The 25,340-nt window shown below is 36.9% G+C and overlaps 3 protein-coding genes across 4 annotated transcripts in view; 2 read left to right on the forward strand and 1 right to left on the reverse strand.

Annotated features, from left to right (window-relative positions):
* aldh5a1 (aldehyde dehydrogenase 5 family, member A1 (succinate-semialdehyde dehydrogenase)) overlaps window positions 1–3,423 on the forward strand; it is a 7,952-nt gene extending 4,529 nt beyond the window's left edge. For both annotated transcript variants that reach the window (XM_082149343.1, XM_082149342.1), the window contains 4 exons: window positions 355–513; window positions 799–962; window positions 1,235–1,293; window positions 2,170–3,423. In XM_082149343.1, coding sequence (XP_082005469.1) covers window positions 355–513; window positions 799–962; window positions 1,235–1,293; window positions 2,170–2,381 — 594 coding nt within the window. In that variant the 3' untranslated portion in view covers window positions 2,382–3,423. The remainder of the gene's footprint in view (window positions 1–354; window positions 514–798; window positions 963–1,234; window positions 1,294–2,169) is intronic.
* A 138-nt stretch (window positions 3,424–3,561) lies between these two features.
* Window positions 3,562–19,611, reverse strand: kiaa0319 (KIAA0319). The gene is made up of 21 exons (XM_082149318.1): window positions 19,421–19,611; window positions 18,960–19,068; window positions 17,716–18,419; window positions 15,936–16,092; window positions 15,719–15,817; window positions 15,546–15,643; window positions 15,352–15,439; window positions 15,161–15,256; window positions 14,940–15,072; window positions 14,384–14,612; window positions 11,538–11,661; window positions 11,320–11,449; window positions 9,886–10,034; window positions 8,704–8,855; window positions 8,465–8,603; window positions 7,085–7,244; window positions 6,809–6,945; window positions 6,558–6,680; window positions 6,052–6,142; window positions 5,632–5,723; window positions 3,562–4,466 (listed from the first exon to the last, which is right to left on the reverse strand). The coding sequence occupies exons 2-21, from the start codon at window positions 19,006–19,008 to the stop codon at window positions 4,294–4,296; spliced, it is 3,123 nt and encodes a 1,040-aa protein (XP_082005444.1). The 5' UTR covers window positions 19,009–19,068; window positions 19,421–19,611; the 3' UTR covers window positions 3,562–4,293.
* A 523-nt stretch (window positions 19,612–20,134) lies between these two features.
* tdp2a (tyrosyl-DNA phosphodiesterase 2a) lies at window positions 20,135–24,836 on the forward strand. The gene is made up of 8 exons (XM_082149536.1): window positions 20,135–20,242; window positions 20,319–20,393; window positions 20,858–21,009; window positions 21,254–21,907; window positions 22,312–22,403; window positions 22,481–22,599; window positions 22,772–22,942; window positions 23,045–24,836. Exons 3-8 carry the CDS (start codon window positions 20,984–20,986, stop codon window positions 23,333–23,335), a joined length of 1,353 nt encoding a protein of 450 aa, XP_082005662.1. The 5' UTR covers window positions 20,135–20,242; window positions 20,319–20,393; window positions 20,858–20,983; the 3' UTR covers window positions 23,336–24,836.
* The last annotated feature ends 504 nt before the right edge of the window (window positions 24,837–25,340 follow it).

Here is a 25,340-nt window from a genome sequence, read left to right on the forward strand (position 1 = left end):
ATGTCGAACATCTGAAGTGTCTCAGCTGAAGGAAATAATCCATTATTTATCGTCTTTAATATATCAGCCAAATTTTCTTATTGGGTTGATAACGATAACGTTAAAATGAACATATATCTGCCGATACCGATATGGTGGCCGATATATCATGTATCCCTAACCTAAACAGTTTACTGAATATTTTTCATAAACAATGAGTAAAATAGTGGAACTATAGGTACTCATCAGGATTCATTACAATGATATTCTTTGAAGTGCCTTTGAGTAGCATGCAAATATCATGGTGTATATGACATTTTTGTAACCAGCTGTTCTCCTCTCTCGTAACACATCTTGTACTCATCTCTGCTGTAGACCTGTGTGTGCTCCAACCGCTTTTTGGTGCAGAGTGGGATTCACGATGCTTTCATGGAAAAGCTGGCGAAGGCTATGGATGGCGAGCTGAAGATTGGTCACGGCTCAGAGCCCACCACCACACAGGGGCCGCTCATCAACACCCGCGCCGCAGAGAAGGTGCCTCATGTCACTGTCAATCAGCACACACACCGAGGGTTGCCAGGTCTGCATAACAAAACCAGTCCAACTGCTAATCAAAACTAGCCCAATCACGGCAAAAACAACCCAATTGGCGTTCCAGGGGGTAAAAAGCAAGGTTGTCTCTTCAACTAGTGGACTTAAACAACAACCTGTGGTAACAGTGTTAAAGTAGCCTGACTTGGCATCACTGACACACACAGATAGATCATGTGAAGGAAATTTGGTTGAGATGAAAGGATTTAATGCTGTTGTTTCTCTCAGGTGGAGGGTCAGGTTGCAGATGCTGTGGCACAGGGAGCAGTCGTAGTTCGAGGTGGGAAGAGGCTGGAGGGCTCCTTCATGCAGCCCACCCTGCTGTCCAATGTCACCACTGACATGCTCTGTATGCGGGAGGAGACCTTTGGACCCCTCATTCCTGTTGTTAAGTGAGTATTTACAGGTTGTTGTATTATGTAACTTGTTATTAACCTCAAATGTTGTCATTTAAAACATTTTATTTTTCAGTACAGATTCATCTGTCTATTTCATTATATTATATACATAATTTGAGTGAAAAGTTTAATTTATTTGTATAAAAATATTTAGATTTATTAAAATTTAAATCATAACATGTTTTGTGAATAGGTTTTAATGAGCGACATGTTTCAGGTTGAATGATCTTCCGCCAGCTGCTGACTGTTTTTTTCTTCTTCTCCAGGTTCAACACAGAACAGGAGGCACTTGCTATTGCCAATGCTTCTCCTGTTGGTTTAGCAGGTTTGTCCATCTGTTTTTTTTTATGTAGTCTCTACATTTCAGAGTTTACAAAGTTTTTTTTTGTTGAGTTTGGCCACTTTTTCTCACATGCCTGTTTCTTATTGGTTGAAAGGCATGTACAATAGACTACATTAGAATTTTGAATATACACTACCGTTCAAAAGTTTGGGGTCAGTAAGATTTTTAATGTTTTTAAAAGAAGTATCTTCTGCTCACTAAGGCTGCATTTATTTGATTAAAAATACAAACAAAAACAGTAATATTGTGAAATATTATTCCAATTTAAAACAGCTGTTTTCTATGTGAATATACAGTAAAGTGTAATTTATTCCTGTGATCAAAGCTGAATTTTCAGCATCATTACTCCAGTCTTCAGTGTCACATGATCCTTCAGAAATCATTCTAATATGATGATTTGATGCTCAAGAAACATTTATGATTATCAATGTTGAAAACAATTATTTACATTTTTATTTCATGATGCTATGATGAATAGAAAGTTCAAAAGAACTTACAGTTTCAAATATATTAAAATAGAAAACAGTCATTTTAAATTGTCATAATATTTCACAATATTACTGTTTTTTTTTTATTGTTTTTTATCAAATAAATGCAGCCTTATATATATATATATATATATATATATATATATATATATATATATATATATATATATATATATATATATATATAAAATTCAAGTCATATATCATGGAACCACAAAAATCACATTTTCCTTTAGCTCTATTGTACCCTAATGTATCTGGATGCTCAAGTGAGTGCACCCCATTAGAGGGCTGTATATAAAGCAAACAAGAACAGCTAGCTCTTGTCTTTTTCAGTGGCATAGCATTCAAAACTGTTTTCTTTCAACAGGTTACTTTTACTCCAGAGACATCAGTCAGATCTGGCGAGTGGCCGAGCAGATGGAGGTGGGCATGGTCGGGGTCAACGAAGGTCTGATCTCCGCCGCAGAAGCCTCTTTTGGTGGAATCAAACAATCTGGACTGGGCAGAGAAGGATCCAAATATGGCATTGATGAGTATCTGGAAGTAAAGTACATGTGTTTGGGGGGACTCTCTCCTTGAAGACAATGGTTACTCGCGGTTAGAGAAAAAAATACAATTGTGGTGTGCCATTATTCAAGCAAGACCATCATAAAAACATAATCTACAAAACACTGTGAACCATTCTCTCTTTTAGTTAGATGTAACTGAATATTGACAATAAGAATTGATGTTCTGAAAGAGCAGAGACATTTTGATGACTGGTATTTTAGATATTTGCTGTAAAAAGAGGTGGTACAAATTGCCCTCTTTCATATTCTGTCCATCATAACTGATTGAAGTAACCTAGTTGCTCTGAAATAAGACTTAACATACACTGCAAAAAAAATCTTAATTTTTATGTAAAAATAACTAAACATCTTTAAAACAAGACAAACCTATTTTTGTGTAATTGTGTAAGATGAGATTTCTTTAATATGTAAAGTTTTTGTGAATTATTTTTTACCTAGTTTAATTTAATTAAATTTTTTGCAGTGTAGCTGATTCATTTAGGCACAAAAAAATAAGCAAACTCAATTTATGATTGAGGATGTACAAATATAGGGATTGGGGGTTGATCCAGTGAGAAATAAAAGCACAAACTCTCTAAAAAATGCTATTCCAGAGTGTAAATGTTAAACTTACTATGTGTTCTATTTTTGTACATCTAGAAATAGAGTAAGACTGCTAAACATGAAACATTGACTGTGAAGGTTGTTTGTTTCTCTTTTGTAAGTCGCTTTGGATAAAAGCTTCTGCAAAATGTAGAAATCTAAATGATGGGATATATTTGGGTGCTTAAACTGTTCTGATTTGAGGTATTGAAGTATAGAGATTTGTATAGCAAGTTAACAAAGTTGTCATTGTGGCCAAATGTTGTGCCAATGTATTTTTTTTAATGAAACTGTCCTCAATTTTAGTTTTTTTAATTGTTGTAAATATTAATTCTCAATTGATATACCTAATTGTATTGTAAACGGTGTATGTTTAGAAGTATAGGCTATTCATTTTCGTACTTGGGATTGAAATGTTTCCAGAAAAGTGCATGAAGATGTAAAGACTAATAAATACAGCTGAAACTTTATCTCTGGACATTTCAACTTCTGCTATTAGTGATGTAATGGATCAGCTAAACTAAATGCACACTGTTTCATGACATTTCTGACACTGCTACTATAAATATTTAACTCTTATTTTAGTTATAAAACAGTCTTAACCTCTGTAAAGTGCCACGTCTTTATTTATTTTCATCTCCAGCTGCATTAAAACAAAAAAGAAAATTTAAGAAATGCATCTCCTCGTCACAATATGCCAGGTACAAATGGCTTCTATTGCAATTTCAGCTGAAGCAGAAATTTTAAAAGCTTGTAAAACCAGAACGTTAAAAAGATACAGTACAGTATCAGAGACAAGACTACAAATACCAAAAAAAATCATAACAAAAAGTGTGCATTTTAATCAGGCACATTAACATTCAAAAAGTTCAGTACAGTTAAAATGTTCTTGCATAAAGAAGATTGATATTTGCTTTCTTTTTTAATTTTGCTTTGTAATAGATCAGTTATTTGCAGCTTCTCCCTAAAATTGATCATTGAAGCATCATATAAATAGCCAAAATAACCAGTCAATTGCTTGCACTGTGTCACTGAACATACAAGCATTATTAAGCACATACAGTACTGAGGAAAACTGCGATTGTGTGAGTTGAATGCACGTCTTTTTATATTCAGATTGTATATGCTATTGGTAACTTAAAAACTAAATGTACTGAATCATTTAGCAAACCATGATTATTCATTGCAAGACCATCTGCATTCAGTAGTCATTTAGCAGTTCATTCATTCAGCCAGTCTTTATCTAAATTTGTGGAATATTCAACAATACCCTTGCGTTGTAAATATCCACCATGAAGAAATGTCTATTTGTCCATGTGAGACTCAACCCTCCACAGGACTCAACCCTCCACAGGACAAAGGCTGAGAGTGTCTCCATTTCTGACCACTCCATTGGCTCTGTTCCGAGCTTTATCGGCTCTCCCATAGTTGAAAATGTTGTCCTGCTCACTGTCCAGCTCTGATTCTGACATCATCAGACTCGAGTTGTGCTCTGTGCTCCTGTGTTTAATATCTAAAATGACAAACAAAGAAAAGTGAATGCAGAATGAACTACAATTAGAAACCAAATGGTCTGCCTCTAAAAAAACAAACAAAGTTGCAAACCACTTAAAAATATAAGCCTCCAATGAGTGCAAGAATGTCTGTCTTCATTCCTCCCTGCAATATTGCAGCATGAAATAAGTTAAAGGTACAATATGTAAGAATTTTGTAATAAAATATCCAGAAATCACTTGCACAGTGTGATATATTTCCTGCAGTTGTGTACTTACAATATCCCAAAAGTTCCCAAAGATTTTTAATTTCAGAGAAATTCCAATTTTAAATAATTGGCCGTCCTGGAAAACCTGTTCACTTGTCGCCTGTCACTGACGTAATATCCGCGTTATCCCTGGTTTCCGCTCAAGTACTGCCATAGTAACCATGACGACAGACGTGGACTTCTGTGCATAATGAGTGTAGTGCGTAACCTCTGGCTGCACGCTGTTGTTTCGTTCAAATATTATGGACCATGGCAAGCAGACTTTGGGAAAAAAGGAGAACTAAAACGAGGATCAATATCAGCGACTAACTTGGACTTGACAGCGCTTCACGAGTCACGACTTCACAGAGACGCAGCTCTTGTATGTACTTTATTAGACAGGTGAGCAAATGTACATAAAACTAATCAATGTTTTATAGCTCAACATGATGAAATGTTAGAATATGATCAGTGTGTTATTCTAATGTTGATCTAGCTCACTGCTAGTCTCATACAGACAAACTAACACATAGAATAACATTATAACTTTAACACACTCAAATGCAGTTTAGTGTGATAGTGTAGAGCAAGTGAAACAGCGCTGCGTTACCTCACAAGTTTCATTTGTCTAATACACGTCTAATACACTGACCTGTGTGAGCACTAATACAGCACTTGCGTTTGGTAGAATGAAATCTCCATTCCTTTATATCCGTGGGACTCGCGTGTGGCGCTGATATCATGATAAAAACATCAGTGTATTCACTCATCCATAAACATTATTAGATCCATCGGCTTGACGACAAGTTCCATAATTCCGCAGGAAATTTTGCGTCATCAACTTTCGCCTTTGTTATTGTAAGAGGTTAGCGACCCCCTAGTGGCGAAAAAAATTACATATTGTACCTTTAATCAAGAAATCAGGACTGAAACTTACTATACTTCGGCTGAAGTTCCATCCTCTCCTGTTCATCCATGTTGTCCAGTATTGTATACTTGGTTTTCTTTCTCACTTTGGTGCGTCTTCCTCTAAAACAGCGCAAAACAAAGTATAGAGTAAAGTTATTCATACCACAAGTACACCACATTTATAATGCTTTTGTGTTGATCCTGAAGTAAAAAAAAATTTATATTCACTGTTCTTTGATGGAAAACAGCAGTTAAATCATAATTTTGTTCCACAAAAGAAGCTGTATGGGTTTGAAACAACATGAGGGTGAGTAAACAATGGCAAAATGTTTTTGTTTTTTTGTTGGCTGAACTATCCCTTTAATACTGGACTTGTAGGACTGACATAACTCATACCACACATTTGAATAGGCCATTTGTTTACATGCAGTAATAGAATCTTTATCACCTTTTACAGCAGCAGACGCAAATCCAGCTGATTGACAAGAGGAAAATGATTGTCACCAAACAAGAGATTGTGACATACAACACGCTCCAGTCTGCAGGGAGGAGACAGAAGATCAGCCCTCAGCCTTTCCACTGCTGTCAATCATTCTAGATTTTTCATGTCTATATAATTTAGCACAGCAGAAAGCACCAATGAAAGTGTGGTCACGTTACCGACATTTTGTGGAAATAAAACGTCAATTGTCAATAGCACTGCAACAGCACACAAAAATCACTTTCCAACCAAACAGCTTTCTGTTGTCAATTTGCGGGCCCAACCTCTAACCAAATGCGAAATCTACATCAGGAAACTCCCGCTTGTGTAAATTCCTATTGAAATAAATTGATTTTGAACGCAAAATTTCACAGATGACCACACCTTAGGTCTGAACTTGCTTCTATCTTATTTAAAATGTCTCATTTACATATTTGCCTTATTTGGAGATAGAATAGAGAGGTCCCACTAACCGCAATTGCTCTCGCCATCTTCAAGGAAACGGCGAATGGGGTTTTCCATCCAAAGAGGGTCACAGGAACAGCTCTTTGTAACGGGGTCACACTGACCACGTCCAGAACACAGCAGCAAACACACTGAAATATTCAAAACAAGAAAGTCTGCATTAAGCTTTTTCATTTATTATATAAATGACTTTTACCATTTGTTTTTAGGGAAATTAAATGGAAAAAATTATTTAAAGATAACAAATCAAGTCACTCACTGACTGTGTCCACTCTTAAGACCTTAAAGAGCAAGAAGTCGGTTTTCTCTCGCAACAGCTGGTTTCTCAGCAGACGAGTGAGCTTTGGGCCTGGGATCGTACCATCAGGACCCTGCACTGAGAACCTAAATACTGTGCTAAACATAAAAAAACCCGTTTAGGCATTAACTAAACTAGGATTAGTTTCTAGTAATTATAATTGTGCTTCATTTAAGAACAACAAAAGTCAAAATGGAGTTGTCCTTTAGATTAGTTTGGTTAATGTGTGTGTAGTACCTGATGTCTGTCTGACCGTGCAGGCCCTTCAGTGCAATGTCTGAGTCCAGAACGTGCAGTAGGGCGGCCAGCTGTCTCACTACAGTGTCCTTCTGCAGCTGGCTGACCTGAGCCACACACACCTGAAGCTCAAGCTCCACCTCCTCTCGCTCACGTGGATCTGCACACAAATATCAATGGCATCAAACAAAAGTTTAGGCTTTTATTCACATTAACATTCATTAACTCACACATCAGTTGTGGTAAGTGGAAGCATGTTCGCTTGATGTGCGAGAACCGATGAGGTTCATTCTCGTGTGTTAAGCAGCAGTTTGAGCTTCCGCAAGAGGTTTGTTCTCGCGTGTCAGGCAGGTTCGGTTGAGCTTCTGTTTATGTGCGCTGATCAATGTTTATATGTGAATAAAAGCCGAAATTCAATCTGTTTGTCATATAAAGCATTCAATTCTCTTCAGAAAATTGGTATAAACCGCTCAATTCACATGGATTTGTTCTACAATCTCTTTATGATCCTTTTGAAGCGTCAAATTGGTAGTTGCGTAGCTGTCAATGGAGGGACAGAAAGCTCTCCGATTATTTGTGTTCCGAAGATGAACGAAAGTCTTACGGGTTTGGAACGACATGAGGGTGAATAATTATTGAGAGTTTTCATTGGGTAAACTATCCCTTTAAATGTTTACATGAAGGTAGAAATATTCTGATAAGGTTTGTTTAAGGATAACATCATTCTAATATTATTCCTGACTACCATTCAAAAGTTTGTAAAAAAAAAATTGAAAGAAATTATTTTATTCAGCAAGAATGCATTAAATTGATCAAAAGTCACAATAAAGACATTTACAATGTTACAAAATATGCTGTTCTTTTGAACTTTATATTCATCAAAGAATCCTGAAAAAAAGAGAGGCTGCTCACTGCAAAGCCATGGGTGGAGCGTGAAGTCCAGCTCCTCCTCTCTTGATGTCATTTGGGTGTAATGGGTGGAGCTAGAAGCTCTAAACACACCCTAATCCTACCCATAACTCGATGCCTCCACCCATTAGATCCACAGAGGTGAAACTGGACTAGGTCAAGGTCAAGCTTGAAAAAATGTATCATAGTTTCTACAAAAATATTAAGCAGCGCAACTGTTTTCAACATTGATAAGAAGTCTTACTTAAGCACCAAATCAGCTTATTATAATTATTTTCATTTGTAAAAAAAAAAATATATATATATGTTTTTACTGTATTTTTAATCAGATACAATTGAAAATAATTTAAAAAATCTTACCGACCCCAAACTTTTGAACAGCAGTGTATTCTTAGCCTAGACGACATGCCAAATAAATGATGCATTTTAAATATTGAATGCATTTTCTACAATGAATGAGAAATATCTTACCAGGGCGCACTTCCACAGTGGCCGTAGCCATGTTCGAGCGGCCCTGGGCATCAGTGACCCGGAGTTGGAATAGGTACGTTCCTTCTACCAGATTGGCGAGGTAAAGGAAGGCCTCGTGATCTGAGCCATATAAAACATCCTACTCTCGAAAGATATGAAAACAAGAGAGAGAGAGAGAGAGAGAGATCATCAGGTAAAACACTGAGCCACAGCAAATGCTGTACAACTAACTCACTCACCCCGGCAGCAGGACTCTGTTCATCTCGGACCCAAAGAAAGGACACGTTTGCTGTTCCGCTGTTGGACACCGAGCCCCTGAGCACCAGAGAGTTGTTGGGCAGAGTGAGTGTGTGGCTGCCGCTGGCATGGGCGACTAGTGGAAGGCTTTTGGCTGTGAATTTAACAACACACTGAATTGCTGGAAACGTCCTAGAACGCTTTTTGTCAGAATATCTATTGTATTGTCAAAAAAAGTCATATTTTTTTGTAATATTTCACTTAAAAAAGGTGTTCTTGTGATGTCTTTCTTTAACTCTCTCGTGCTCTCGATTTTAATTTTATTTTTTTTGATTTTTTTACTTCATTGGAATGGTACGAAACTTGGAAAAGGTTTTGGCACTTGCTATGTGAACAGAAAAAATATATAATTTACATTATTCGAAACGGTTAAATGGTCCTGAAAAAATTGTCACACTTGTACTCCTTGCAGTCAAAAATGACTGGATTGGAAATGAATGGGCAACAAATTGCATCTAGTGAAAACGTTTGGTAGTGCGCCCAAACAAAATCTTACTGAAAACTCATTTTTTGAGATATCAACCTTCAATTTGGAACACATCTTGTTTAGATTTATGGTTTTCATTTTCTAGCAGTTTTAAAGCAAAACATGTTTTGGAAAATATATATTTCATATAAAAAAATTAAATAGTATTTTTGAGCATTTTTCATAATAAACGTAAAAATTCTATAACTTTTTTAAACTTTTTTTCACTTCAGCAATAATCTGTCAAGAGTGACGTCATTCTTTAAACCAAACTTAAGTCTGTGCTCCAAAGCATTCAAGATTTATGACAGTTTAAGTTGGATATTTTATTTTTAGGACTATGCTCAAAAGGTGTATAAATGGATTATAACTACTACATAAATATAATTTAGTACCATAAAATCCCCTAAAAATACAATCTGTTAAATAAAAAACCTAGAACTAAAATATAGTACATTAATTTCATGGAAATTAAAAAAATAATAAATCGTTCATTTTTGACCACCATGCGAAGAGCTCCTATACATTAAAATAAATTCCAATTGGTTTTCTATTTTCTGTAATGCAATGACATTCATGCATTTTAAATGCATGTTTAAATTATAGAAATGCATATTATGTGTTACTTATATTTATCCATTTACATAATTCTGCTCACCTTCTTTAATGCTAACGGTCAGGACTGCGCTGTCTGTTTCTCCCTGCTGATCTGTCACAGTCAGTTTGATCTTGTAATTCCCAGATCTCAGGCCAGTTGCTATGGCAACTGCTTTACTGGCATCTTTTATCTTCAAGCCTGGAGGGCCACTTCACCGTTACATAGGAGAGTGGTGATGGCACATCAATACAATTTTCACCAAAATCCTTTACTATTCATGCAACACTAAGGGTGATTGAAAATGTAGAAATGTGTTTTGAAATATGAGACAGGGTTAAGCAAGAGCAGATCCTACTGAAGCATTCTTAAAGACAACATGCCACAATTGTCCAGTTACTTAAGGAGTTGAGATGTCTGGCTTATTTTCATGAATACATTTTTTCAAATAGTTTGTTTCAATGAACTGGTTTAATAAATATGATTTAATGGTTCTTTAACATTTCAATGCTTTCCAGATGTCCTGTGAAATTTTGTGCTTTAAATTTTTACATTTTAATAAAATGCCTATGTACAGTACAGTTCAAAGGTTTGGGGTTAAAACAATTTTAAAAAAAAAGAAATTAATGCTTTTATTCAGCAATGATGCATTCAACTGACAGTAAATATGATTTATATTATTACAAAACATTTCTATGTCAAATAAATGCTGTTCCTGAAGAAAGTTGAACTTTCTATTCATCAAAGAATCCTGAAAAAATGTGTCACGGTTTCCACAAAAACAAAATGTTTTCAACATTACTAATAATAAGAAATGTTTCTTGAGCAGCAAATCAGCATATTAGAATGATTTCTGAAGGATCATGTGACACTGAAGACTGGAGTAATGATGCTGGAAATTCAGCTTTGCCATTACAGGAATAAATTATATTTTAAAATGTATTAAAATAGAAAACAGTTATTTAAAATTATTACAATATTTCACAATATTACTTTTTTTTTATTTCTTTTTTTTATATTAAATGAATTCGTTAAATTAAATAAATGCAGACTTGGTGCACATAAGAGAGATTCAAAAACATAAAAAACTGTTACAGAGCCCAAACTTTTGAACGGTAAATAAGTAGGTGTAGGTAAATGTTTGTATAAAATATAATATATAATGATTTTAAATGGGTTACACTTTATTTTAAGGTGACGTAGTTACATTGTACATACTCAAATAAGTATTGAGTAATATTAATTAACTACATGTACTTACTACAGAGTAACAGTTAGGGTTAGGGTTTGGTTTAGGGTTTGGTTTAGGGTTGTAATTATACATAATTTACTGTTATTACTATAGTAATAATTAATTACTATGTAAGTACATGTAGTAACGTGCAACTACTTCACCTTAAAATAAAGTGTTACATTTAAATGTATTTACAAACAAATAATTTGGTTCATGAACCAGTTCATTGTAAAGATGCAACGTTAAAAGACTGATACTGGTACCTGATCATGTCCCATTGGTAGCTGCTGATGGCCTGATCATCGGTGCTGTCGCTGCCATTCAAAGTGATGCTGTCGACTGGGAGGAAGAGTTGCCTGTCTGGCCCTGTTATAGCGACTGGTGCTTTGTTTGCTACCACACAACAAAATTTCAATTATAGAGAATGCATAGATTTTCTTTATACACACTGAATCAGACTGGTGTAGTGGGTTTGTTTTACCAGGTAGAACAGTGACTGAGATGGTGTCTGAATCCTGTTGACCTCTGGAGTCAGTGACTGTCAGTTGAAACGTGTACCGACCCTCCTGGAGATCAGAGAGCTGCAGGAAAGGTGATCTCACATCCTGAAAACACATAGCATATGAAAATATCAACTGCTATCTATCTATTACCATTTCAGTCATGTCCGACTCTTGGTGATTCTATGGCCATCTCTTGACATTCACAAGATACTGTCCATGAACTTTCTTGACAATGATTTTTCCGGGCTAGGTTGCCAGGTCTTTCACCAACCCTCCCCATTAAACGACTTGGGACTCACACACACACACACACACACACACACACACACACACACACACACACACACACACACACACACACACACACACACACACACAGATGGAAAATTTAGCATCTCCAAATCACCAATACTGCATGTTTTTGGATTGTGAGCACCCAAAGGAAACATCTGCAGACACAAGGAGAACATGCAAACTCCACATAGAAAAGACTCCTAACTCAGCTGGGACTCGAACCGGGACATTCTTGCTGTGAGGCGACAACGCTACCTACAGTGCCACTGTCCCGCCTATAATTATGTAAATTGTTCAATAATCAATTGTTTCTCAAAGGTAGCAATGAGATTGGCTTAAAGACTTTGGCTTTATTTTCCTGATTTTTATTTTCAGAAGAGACTGCATGTGTCATGTTATCATTTATAAAATAAACCACTGAATCATATGAAATGTAATGATTCATATCCAGTATTTGACAACAATCTCTTCTGAACATATTATAGTTGACATTAAGTTTTACAGTTCTTTACTCTCACAGCAATTGTCTCATTTATTTCTGTTTTCTATTGAACTTTATTTTACATTACATGTACTGAGAACTGAGAAAATACTGGGTAATATAAGGTAACTTAAAGCAGCGCTCAGTAAGACTGGCTGTTTTCTCGCAGGTTTCTCTCTCGAGCTCCCCCTACAGTTTCGGAGTATATATATATTATGAGAAAACTGTCGTAAACTCGTTGTCAACACTCACCCCTCCCATCTCGCTCAGGCCATGTGCATTTGTTTTCAGAGAAGCCGGCGAACAAACGGAGCCATGTCAACTGAAGTATGTATGATTCTCAGAAGAATATCATATAAATGTTGAGATAGTGTATATTTGTATAGTGTTGCCAAACGTAATCAGTAACATTATGGCGAAAAACAATACTATAAGAAATATTCCGCTATTTATTTCTATTTAAGTTTGAACTATAGCTATAGACACTTAGATTATACATTATCAAAATAAATGTTACGTTACATTCTTTTATAATTTTGACGGTGATCCGAGTTGTCCATCATAACGATTGACCAAACGAAGTCAAACACGTAGCCTAGTTTGTTTATTTATTTTGCAAGAATACGTGTATGGTATAAGGCTATAATTTATTCGTTCATACCGTTTGGTTTGAAATTTCATAATAAGTTGTATTGCTAGCTAGCATCCTAACATGCTAGATCTGTGAACATGCAACATATAACGTTACTAATTCTGAGGCAGGCGGCAAGCTAAACTAAAGCATAATTTGAAGAATTTCATATCGATTTATAGGCGATCTCAGTAACACAAATAAAACCTGATAGAGGAACGGACAAAACACTACAGAAAACAAACACGTTTGTTTACTACTGAAAATGCTAACATCTAAGTTACAGTAGCGTACTAGTAAGCCCGTAACAGACAGCGACCATAATAAAAACCTAAACAGACAATAACAAACATCCTGAGGTCACAATTACAAGAAATACAAACATTAAACACAGTTTATTCTAAAGATACAAGTGCAACAGCAAGAAGGCCAGGTCAGCATCGGTTTTGCAGGCTTCGGTTTCTTTCAGTTCTCTCCATTCTGAAAAAGCCGGTCCAATATTAACTCTAGTCTGACTTCACGCTCGGTCAGTCTCCCGTTTCCTCTTTCTTTGGTCCTCTGACAAAGATTTCCTAGCTTTCTGCTTCTTTTTTACATGTTCAGCCATTATGAAAACTTGAAGAACTCAATATCTAGCGTTACCTTGTTCTTATAGCTAGCCGGATACTGGATGGATGAGGGCGTGTACGTGTGGAGTGCCGTAAAGCAATTCGTTACCTCGCGAGACCTGATATCACACGATACTTCCTAACACTGAGGCCGGCGGCCCGCCGGCCCAAAGTTGCAAGGGTGGTTTTGCGGCTCACAGGCACCAGGGGGGTGCGAGACGACCACCATTCAACCCGAAATCAGTAATATAACCATTACAATGACTCCAAAGCTGTTCGGTTAAGGTAAAAAAGTTACTTAGTTCACCTTTAACTACATGGGTTAAGGTTAGGTTTAGGGGTAGGTTCAGGGTTAGTACCTAGTTATTACCCAGTTATTTAATTACTGTAATAAGTACATAGTATGAAGATGGGGAACCGGGCTGTAAAATAAAGTTCAGTTACACTTTGTTTTAAGGTGTCATTGTTACAATTTTATATATTTAAGTACTGAGTAATATTAAGCAACTAAATGTACTTACTATAGGGTTAGGGTAGGATTAGGATTTAGTTGAGGGTTAGTTGCATGTAATTATGCATAATTTACTGTTATTACTATGGTAAATACATGAAACATATGTAACAAGGACACTGTAAAATAAAGTGTTACTTAAAGTTCTGCCCTGTTTTCCAATTTCTATTTGTCTCATTTATTTTTATCTTTTATTTATTTTGAGGAATTTTAAGATAAACATCTGAGACATTACTGACAAACTCCAGTAAGTGTTCTTCAACACATTTTTCCACTGGGTAAAATAAAGATCTAATTACCTGCATAGTGACTTTCTGGGTCAGGCTTCTGGGATGGAGACTCCAGAGGTAACTGGTAATGGCATGGTCATCGGTGCTGTGGTTACCCGACAAGGTGAGGTGGTTGAGAGGCAGGGTAATGACCTGGTCACTGCCTGGTCTGGCCCGAGGAGGGTCATCTTTTGGGCTGCTGACCCTTACAGTGGCAGTGCTGGAGTCAGTCAGTCCATCAGAATCAGACACTGTCAGCCTAATTTAGGACAAGCAAAAACCAGGTCAGGATTGAGTTAATGAGGTCAAGCCAAATTAAAAAAGCCCCAGAGGAATCGCCCACCAAAGATTTCAACATCAAATCGTAGATGAAGAATGAAAATTACACAATACATAGGCCTATTGTTACAGTACAAACTTAGCTAAGTCCTTATGCAATGTGCAGACGTAGGCCAGGAAGAGCTGTGTGTGTAAACCTGTGGTGTGTAAAGTGGTCTTTAGTGTCCTTGTTAGCGCCCACACCCACGCCGGAGACCCCGGTTTGAATCCCGCTTGGAGCAAGTCGGGTATGACAGGTTAAACTTACTTGAAGGTATATTCTCCTGGTGAAAGATTCTGTAGCTGTAGTACAGGTGTGTCAACGGGCCCCTCAGGTTTCCAAAAAGGGCCGTCCACCTTTTCCCACAGGTAACTGACAACTCCAACATCATCCACACTCTCTGGGAAGCATCAGGATGCACATTTGGTTAAAAACTCATGAATGATCTAAAGAAAATCTGAGAGAAATGGACAAAACAAGCTACATACGACTGCCATTAATAATGAAGATGGAACCTTCTTGGAGAAGCACATCTTGGCTCTTGGGCAGAGTGATGGCTTTAGGAGGCTTATTTATATCCACTGCTGCAGAATGAAAAGTAAGCCTGTTCATATATAAAGCACATGCACATACTTGGCAAATAATATCAAATTATGATCTAAAGGGGGTGAAGTTATACCAGGATGTACTGTGAAGTTCACAGCACTTTCTCCATACGCTTGTTGTGCTTTCACACTCACTCGGACAGCATAGACACCAATGGAAAGCTGGAATAAAGGAAACAAAGATGTTTTTAGAAAAAGAACATAGTCTAATCTTCTAAAAATGATCACTTGGCAGTCATATGGAAAGTGGCCAGGAGTTGAGTCTCACTTCTGATATTTTAACAGACTTGTTGTGGTGCCCCTCCATCACCCCGTGGCGTCCATCAGGAGACATTACCAAAGTCCACTCATATGTGTAAGGAACCTCTGAGGAAAAAGCCACTGTCAACATAATAGTAAATGCTTAATTACGATTCAGGAATGCACAAGGCCATACAGTACCTGAAGTGTCATCTGGATTAACAGCAGCATTAAGTTCAACTGTATTTTGAGGCAGTGTTGCTTCCACAGGGCCTTTAATGGACACAGACAGGGCTCTTTCTGAACAAAGAGAGTGTGTGAAACGAACGTTAATCTGAGTAATAATAATAGTGATGCTTGCTTGCATGAGTAAGCATCACTAATAATTAGAAATAATGCAGTAACACATCTGTAGTACCTGGCTCTTCTGTGATCATCTGCGATGTGGCTTCAGTGCTGAGTGAAGTACTTAAGAAACTACTGACTGCGCTGAACCTCGAGGGCTCTGTGCTGATGTCTTGCAGGACATTTGGTGAAACAGTTGCAGACGAAATGTTGTGTGGGTCTTCTTCAACCTTTAATGATAAAAGTAACATTGTTTTCCAAACTCTACTGTTGTCACCCGTGTCAACCAGAGTCTGTGGACTAGTACAGGACACCAGAACAAGGCAATAAAATGTGAATGACATGACTCTAACCGGATAATAATGAAGTGTTATTTACAAATTTCACAAGATTTGACACAGCAGATGAGACATGAAAGACTGATTAAGCACTTGGCCAGAGTGAGAGTACATTTGAGACACCATGTTTCCCAATGACGCCACAATATTAAAATAGAATCATGACATTTCAAGTCATGATGATGAATTGGCAACTAAAGATACCATCTATAAGAGAAAAGCCAGTTCCTTTCATTGCTGATTGCTGCCAACAGCCTTGTCAATTTTATGATATATGTAAATGCATGGTAAATTTAAATTATTTTCATCTTTAATTATAATATTTTAAATTATATATATATACACCTCCTTCCCCCAGTTAGAGCATTGAAGATGGGTCGAGGCTGGGTCTTCCAACATGACAATGACCCGAAGCACACAGCCAGGATAACCAAGGAGTGGCTCTGTAAGAAGCATATCAAGGTTCTGGCGTGGCCTAGCCAGTCTCCAGACCTAAACCCAATAGAGAATCTTTGGAGGGAGCTCAAACTCCGTGTTTCTCAGCGACAGCCCAGAAACCTGACTGATCTAGAGAAGATCTGTGTGGAGGAGTGGGCCAAAATCCCTCCTGCAGTGTGTGCAAACCTGGTGAAAAACTACAGGAAACGTTTGACCTCTGTAATTGCAAACAAAGGCTACTGTACCAAATATTAACATTGATTTTCTCAGGTGTTCAAATACTTATTTGCAGCTGTATCATACAAATAAATAGTTAAAAAATCATACATTGTGATTTCTGGATTTTTTTTTTAGATTATGTCTCTCACAGTGGACATGCACCTACGATGACAATTGCAGACCCCTCCATGATTTCTAAGTGGGAGAACTTGCAAATTAGCAGGGTGTTCAAATACTTATTTTCCTCACTGTATATTGAAATATTATTACAATTTAAAATCAGTTTTTTTCTATTTGATTATATTTTAAAATGTAATTTATTACTGAAAATGGCAAAGCTGAATTTTCATCAGCCATTACTCCAATTTTAAGTGTCACATGATCCTTCAGAAATCATTCCAATATGCTGATTTGGTGCTCAAGAAATATTTATATATATATATATATATATATATATATATATATATATATATATATATATATATATATATTAGTATTATATAATTACTGTATATTACTCTATATACTGTAGGCATTATTATACATACAAATAGTCCACAGTTGAGAACAGTTGTCTGCCCAATATTTTTGTGGAAACCATGATACAATCCCCCCTTTGATGAATAGAAAGTTCAAAGCAACATAATTTATTTTAGAACTCTTTTGTAACAATGTATAAGTCGTTACTGTCACTTTTAAATGTATTTAATGTGTCTAATGTGTAAAAGTATTTCTTTCAAAAATAGTCTGACCCAAAACTATTGAACAGTAGTCTATACAATACTTATATACCTGTCTGTTTCCAATGTCTTTAGGGTGTCTAAAAATTATATACATTAATCTGTAACCAACACTCACCGTTATGTTAAGTGCAGTGTTTGTTTGGGGCGTAACATCGGATTCTGCTTCAATAAGAGATGATCTGCTTTCATTTCTAATTTCTGGGAAGTGACTTGGGGGAAAGGAGCTACTTTCAAGAGAGCCCTGCACTGTCATCGGTCTTTCACCAACTCTCTCCGTTTCTGATTGGTTGAATTCTTCTTTTCCTTGAACAAGTGCATATAGCCCAGGGCTTTCTTCTTGTTCTACAGTTGTGCCATCCCTGTCTTCAGCTCTTTTTTCTTCATCCAAACTTCGAAAGCTCTCAGCATACTCAGCATCAGTGTTGTCCAAATCTTGAATGCCTTCCAACAAGGCAAGGTCCTTCATATGGTCCTCAGAGCCCTTGTGCCTGGGCAGAGGCTGCCAGTGGTTTGGGAAAGACTCTCCTTGGACCAAGGATTGGAGAACCAGTGTCTGCGGGGGCCCACGTTGCAAAAAGGCCAGGAGAGAGTCAGTACCAGGTCTTTGCTTCGGCTGGCAATTTTCTTTTCGCTGACAACTGAGCACATAGCAGCGGTGCTCAAAAAACCAGGCCAGGTCACAGCCCAGGAGACCACAGCAGGCCCCCACACACTGGGCCATAGACGATACATCCGGAACCCGTAAAATACTGCTGCTCCTCAGATCCGGAGACACCACGCTCTCCGTGTAGGTTGCAGCCTGCCAGCACTGTCCCGATACTGCATCAGAAACAAACAACAAATGCCTGATGAAATAAATATTAGGGTTTGTCATTTTTGATTCAGTAGTCCAAGATGTTACACAACCAAGCCCCTACAGAGTATTGCAGCATGGGCAATCTGAAAGAACAAGAAGGAAGTTAAAATATACGTTTATGGAAAAGATTATGTGCATTTATCACCTAGATTTTCTCTCAGTGTCTTTCATGTCCTCAAGTCATGTTTAAATGGCATCTCACTAAATGAATTTGCATTTACTGGACTGAAGCAACTTAGGTTTCCTTGGTTAAATCATAAATTATTTTTTAAATCATAAATCTTTTTTTTTTTTATCATTCTCCTTGACTGTGAGCTCCATACTCTCACTTTATCATACTATATATAAGTCATAAAAGCCTGAAGTATCAGATATGATACAAAAAAAATAAAACATTAAAATTTTGTCTAAAGCTTCAATAAATTGATCCATTAAAAATATATACATTCATATGGTACAGATTTGTTTTGGTGATGATGCATGTAATGCAGAAATATACTTGCCTCTGATACAGAAGAGAAGCACAAGGGAGAGAACTGGTGAGACGTTCATGATGACACTGCTGCCTTTTCACAGCAATGGATCTTGGCCGTCATTACCTCTTCAAACTTTCTATAAAGGGGAGACAAAACACGCTAGGCTATCACAAACAGACAGATCAAATAAAATACATCACAGCAGCCTTAATTCATTAATAGTAATTTAAAGTAAATTTAAAGCTAGATGCCATTTGTTGCATGGTCTTTTTTATTTGACTTCTATCCCCCACAGCAACCGGCCCTGAGGGCTTAGATACCTCTGGAGAAATGTCATGTGACACTATATTATCCGCGATGTTATATTTTATTATTTACCAAAATTAACACAATTTGTTACATAAAACAAGCAAACCACTAAAAACAATGGGACTAAATAGAAAGTCAACAGCAAAAATGTGCGCTGCTATTGTGAGTTGTATCTGTACCCGTGGGATGTGACGCTCTTTTTCAAGCATCTGTTTCCATGACATCGAGAATCAGCTTCCGTACTGCTGCTCCATAGCGAACCTGCGCTGGATGCTGGAGTAATGCAGGGATGAAGACCTGCTATTTGCTGAGATGAAGGTCTGATTATGATATTGCTAGTGAGATGTTGAGGTGTATGTCTGCGAGAGGGAGTGTCGGCAGAGCAGACAGAGACGAGCAGCAGGGCGGAGGGAGACACGTGACGTGATCTCTGTGATGTTGCAGAAACACACCACCACACCACATCATCACATCCCTTGATGCCAAGTAGAAAGTTTTTTACGTTTTTTATTTTTTATTATTATAGTAGCCTATTATTATATTATCTTATAAAATACGTTATTTTATTAGCATTAATAATTATACTATATTAATATTATGTCGAGTCGACCACACCTAAAACGTGGTCACAGAAATAACAACAACCATTATATTATTGTATTATTTAAAAATAAGTAATTATACTATCATTATTAATTATAATATATTAATATTATGTTGACCACACTCCAAAACATGTGGTTAGAGAAAACAACAACAACCAACAATCATCACCATTATACACAATTTTCTTTGAAAAACAACTTAAAATTCTCCAGCAATTGCACATATCATAACCAAAGACTTTTAAAGGGACGTTCTTGGAATCGCTTGGAACAGAGAGCTAAAAAAGGGGCGGGGTTTAGCAGCTGGCGGAAGTAGGCTAATATTCGTCTCCTGAAATAATATTCGACTCATTTTAACGCTTCCCTGCGTTTTTAATTCATTGTAAATATCTTACTGTAAGTATTTAACTATTTATACCATAAAGTACGAGAAAACCTTCTGAGATTTGAATTTGTTGCTATTGCCGCTCAGTTTTTCATAGACCAACCCCGGTTCTGAACCGTGGGAAATCGAAACTAACTACTTCTGCATCAACTACTGTTGTCTGTAAGTATGAAATATATGTTATGCTATAGGGACTTATATCTCGCAGCTGTTAAAGTTTAAATTAAAGGCCTAACTCTGACTATTTATCCTACTTACGACTCTGTTTGAGTCGACAGTATTCCGTGTTTATTTAATGAATGGTAGCCTATCGCCAAAGGTTATATCCACCTTATTCTGCTCAGTCTAAACAATGCGCGCTGCCATGACGACGACTCCGGTTTCGCGCATTGTTTAGAGCAGAATAAGGTGGATAGCCTAATACAGGTTAATGTAGATTATATAGGAGTAGCACGTACACATAGCAGTTACATTTTAGATTTAAGCTATAGCCTACAAAATTATAAATCACATACCCAGTGATAACTTAGCTACCTATAGGTCTATCCTGTTACCTAATATTCATATTGTTGGCATTTTGGACACATTGCATGTAGTGACTAATGAGCTAACCATGCTCTTCATAGGCATAGGCTGAATAAACTTGTTCATGTCTGGTTTAACTTGACTGCATAATCGCTGTCAGTACCAAACCCTGAACAGAAATAGAATCTGAAAGCTCCAAGAAGCACAAACCTATCCTCCCTGTTAAAATGGATGAACCACCTTGTTCACCAAGGTAAGTACACAATTCAAGAAGCATTGAAAGCATTTGTATTTTCTGTAGTTAATCAATGTCTGTTATACTGTTTCCAAAACTGTTTGCTTTGGTTAGACTTGAATTTTTATTTAGATTATCTAATTTCAAAATGTCAAGCTGCTTTAGTCTTGATAGATGCTGCTGTTTTATTTTTAATGGATTAATATGTATAAGCTCGCAACACAACTGACTTTTTGACATACTGTATTTTATTCTAATATAGTGATACCTGCTCAGGAGAGCCCCGTGTGGGCTGTAATGACAGTGCTCCTCTTCTTGTGGACACCAAAGTTGAGGGGAAAAGTGGGAAGAATAAAAAGCATAAAAAGAGACGCAGTGCTGTATGCCGAACGAAAACAGGTGGTGATTGTACTCAGGTCACTGTTGAAGAGCTGTCGCCACCCTCACAACACCCGCCTGAGCGCCATGAAAAAAGGTCTGCAGGATCAAAGCAAGAAAAGAATCCTCGCAAAACAAGAAATCCTTCTATTTCACCTGAAACTTCTCCTGCACCCTCCTCTCATCGACAAAAAGCCCAAAGTGCACAGAAAACATCAGCTCTGTCTACCTGTGACCAGTCAACTCAGACGGAGTCACCCCAACTCCAATCTGTCCAAACGCAGTCAACACAAACCCCTCCGATCCAGGGTGAACACACACCATCAACAGAATCCAAGTCCACCCAGACAAAACATTCTAGTTTTCCCTTAAAACAGGCATACTGGGGAAATTCATTCACGGATCAGTCAGCCGATCAGCAGAAACCCCAATTCAGCTCCAGAAACAGCTATCTGACAGTCATAACCTGGAATATAGACGGTCTGGATCCGGATAATGTCTTTGACCGGGTCAAAGGTCTGCTGTCACTCTTAGGAAAGTAAGTGGTACTCACAATTGTAATTTTTTTTATATTCAGTATGCATACATCTTCAGACCAAACATTAATATGAATAGATTTCTCTTGCACAGATTTATAAGGTTATTAATAAGGTTATAGATTTATAATTAATATGATTAAATAGTGAATGGATGGTCCTGCCAGAAACTCAAACCATTTGTTGAGCTGACGTTACATACTATTAGAGATGCTCACAAATGAGTTACTGACTGTATTGTTTTCTTTGCATATTCATCTAAAACATTTTTAGCATTAATAGCATTGCACACATCATATATAGCATTTAGCAGTCTCAATTAACTAAAAAAAGATCTAATGTATTACAAAATCACTTACAAAAAGACTTTTAGTGATTTGATCACTAAATTATGATTTTAATGCAGGTACCGTGCAGATGTTGTACTGTTACAAGAGCTGATTCCTCCTTCTCTGAAGATTTTACAGAACATTATGACAGATTATCAGTTTCTGCAAGGTATGTTAATGGTTGCATACAAGCTCGATAAATAAATACTATTTCTGGTATGAATATTAGATGATTTTGTGTTTCAGCCAGTGAAGAGGGCTATTTCACTGGCATTTTGCTCAGAAAGGAAAGAGTACAATTCCTCCAGAGCAGCATTGTGAAGTACCCAACCACAGAGATGGCCAGGAACCTGCTAGTTGCAAATGTAGGTCCAATTTTTGCTAGCCGTTGGATAGTTATTGTTTCGATATGCCTGATTATGAATATGCACTTTTTCTCAACCCCGTTGACCATATTTATAATGCTAAAAGTCATAATGTAAATTTAGACCATTCAGAACATTCAGCGTCCCGTTTTGTGTATGCATGTTTGTTTAGGTGAGCTTTTCAGGCCATCCGCTGTGCATTATGACATCTCATCTGGAGAGCTGCAAGACAGGTTCTCAAGAACGCCTGAATCAGCTGCGGAGAGTCTGGAAATGGATGAAAGAGGCTCCAGAGGACCACTCAGTTATATTTGGAGGAGATACTAACCTCAGGGATTGGGAGGTTGTGTGTGATACAAACATGTGTTTGCTCTAAATCAAAACCCACATTTTACTCTGTCAAAATGTGACGTGTGAATTTGTTTGTCTGTGTTTGTTATGGCAGGTGAAGAAGCTCAATGGGCTGCCGGACAGGATCTCTGATGTGTGGGAGATGCTAGGGAACCCAGAGGAAAGCAGATACACCTGGGACACATCCATCAATGATAACAATGAAATCCCTAATTCTATACGCCTGCGATTCGATCGAATTTTCCTCAGACCAGCCGCAGAGGGTGCCCAGCTACGACCAGAAAGCATGACCCTGATTGGTCTGGAGAAGCTGAAGTGTGACTATTTCATCAGCGATCACTGGGGCATTCTTTGTACTTTCACATTTGAGGCATCAGAAGAGTAGTGCGTTACTATTCTTTTTTATGGCCTGCGCATGATTATGAAACTAAATGGGTCATACGCTTTTTAAACAAATCATAAACATAAACTTCTGGTAGATTAACTTATACACCAACTATACCTATAAGGGGGACCAAGGCTAGTTGTCACACTTTTTACTCCAGTAATTCAGTGAATATTTATCAGTTTCTATGTAACCACATGCCGTACATCTTGGCTACAAAAAAAGCCTTCACAAAAATGTCCAGTTATTGCAAAGGACAAAAATATAATATAGTTCATTGAACTCACACTGACCATTTGTGACAACATGTCACAATGGAACCTGCCAATAAACAGCCTATTATTGGGTTTTAAACCAAATTTAAACCATAAAACAGTGATGAAACAAAATCAAAAAATTGTTTTGGACAACAAATATTTTAAATAAAAATGCAAAACATTACATTGTGTAACATTAAAAACACATATGACAACTTTATCCTGACTTTTATGAAAAGTCCTACGAACATAGTTGTCCCCCTTATTTTTCCACTAGAGGGAGCTCAAAGGACAGCCTATGATGAACATCAACCAGACAAATATAAAAAAAGTGGTATTTATTAATTTTGTTGATTTATTTTAATTCATTATATTCTGGGTTTGGAACAGAGTGATGTTACTACATAGCATATATATGAATACTTCTAATCGTTTTATGTTTATGTTTTACAGATTCAATTTAAGATTGCAGATTTAAGAATGCTAACTAATTTTAGTTCATTATAATTAAGCATCATTGACACATTTGAATAGGAAGCACACAGCTGTACAAAATATAATAGTGGACTATGTGTATGCGTTTTGATTCAATACGCATATGCTGAAAGTCTGAACTAAATCTTTTGGATGACCATGAGTAATATTTAAATGGATGGATAGGAATATATTCTTTTGGTGAGGAACTGGAAAACATGGCCCTGTTTTCACTTGGAGAAATGATTTACAACACATTCTCTCTCTTAAACTAAACAGAATTGAAATGTGCCAATACAGTTAGAGAGAGGTGGCAGGCTGACAACAAGAATTATTTTTTGTCATTGGCATGGTTTCAGGAATTGGATTAACAAAGAGCCATTTACCAGGACAGTCCTCATCATGGACAGCTAGATTTGGGAATTTACTGTAATGTGCCACAAATCTTCTACACTGCTTCTGTTTCCTACATTTATTTTGTACTTGTGTTTGTCTTAAACACTCATTGTTATTATCTAGAGAGTCTAAGAGAGATTCTGCCAGCATTACTTGTCACATAATTGAAAACTTACATCAGTAAACAGAACTTTGTCAGAATTTTATGCTAAAGGAAAACAAAATGTCCTTTAAAATGAATGACAATATCATTAATCAAATGTTAACGCAGTAAATGGATCAATGTTCTGTAATGCTAATCTGTTTCCTTCATAATACATCACTGAAAAAGAAGAATTAATTGCCATATCATCTCCATAAAGTATTTAATCACATGTTGAGGTATTCTATCAGCCTAACTAGAAGGAATTATTTAATAAAGACCATCATGAAGGTTGTGAAAGATCATTAGCTCCCACTGTTATAGGAAACCCTTAGTCATTTTACTACAACGAACTAAAAATATACTCACATTAATCATTTTAGAATATTTTATGCTGTTATTAAATTGGGTCAGACCAAGAGTCTATTTGAATATAGTTTGTGTGGAGCCATGAAAATCATGCATTTTCATCAAATATTCTCTGAACATCTGGTTTCATAACAAAGAGTCAAGAATCCCTCAGAACAGTTCCTATATATCAGAATCTGAATCAGAAAGAGTTTTATTGCCAAGTGTGTTTGCACACACACACACACACACACACACACACACACACACACACACACACACACACACACACACACACACAGGAATTTGTTTTGGTGCCAGAAGAAGCTTCCAGTACACAGAGACAACAACAAAAATAGACAACAAAATATATCACCTTATTGTACAT

Source organism: Leuciscus leuciscus (assembly GCF_965113295.1).
Source record: "Leuciscus leuciscus genome assembly, chromosome: 20".
Lineage (NCBI taxonomy): Eukaryota > Metazoa > Chordata > Actinopteri > Cypriniformes > Leuciscidae > Leuciscus > Leuciscus leuciscus.

Coding starts and splice junctions, on each gene's coding strand:
- tdp2a (XM_082149536.1), top strand. CDS start 20,984: ATGGATGAACCACCTTGTTCACCAAG. Junction 21,010..21,253: donor GAACCACCTTGTTCACCAAG/GTAAGTACACAA, acceptor ATTCTAATATAG/TGATACCTGCTCAGGAGAGC. Junction 21,908..22,311: donor CTGCTGTCACTCTTAGGAAA/GTAAGTGGTACT, acceptor ATTTTAATGCAG/GTACCGTGCAGATGTTGTAC.
- kiaa0319 (XM_082149318.1), bottom strand. CDS start 19,008: ATGAACGTCTCACCAGTTCTCTCCCTTGTGCTTCTCTTCTGTATCAGA. Junction 18,420..18,959: donor GCTTCTCTTCTGTATCAGAG/GCAAGTATATTT, acceptor TTTCTGATGCAG/TATCGGGACAGTGCTGGCAG. Junction 8,856..9,885: donor GACCGTTAGCATTAAAGAAG/GTGAGCAGAATT, acceptor TTAAATTCACAG/CCAAAAGCCTTCCACTAGTC.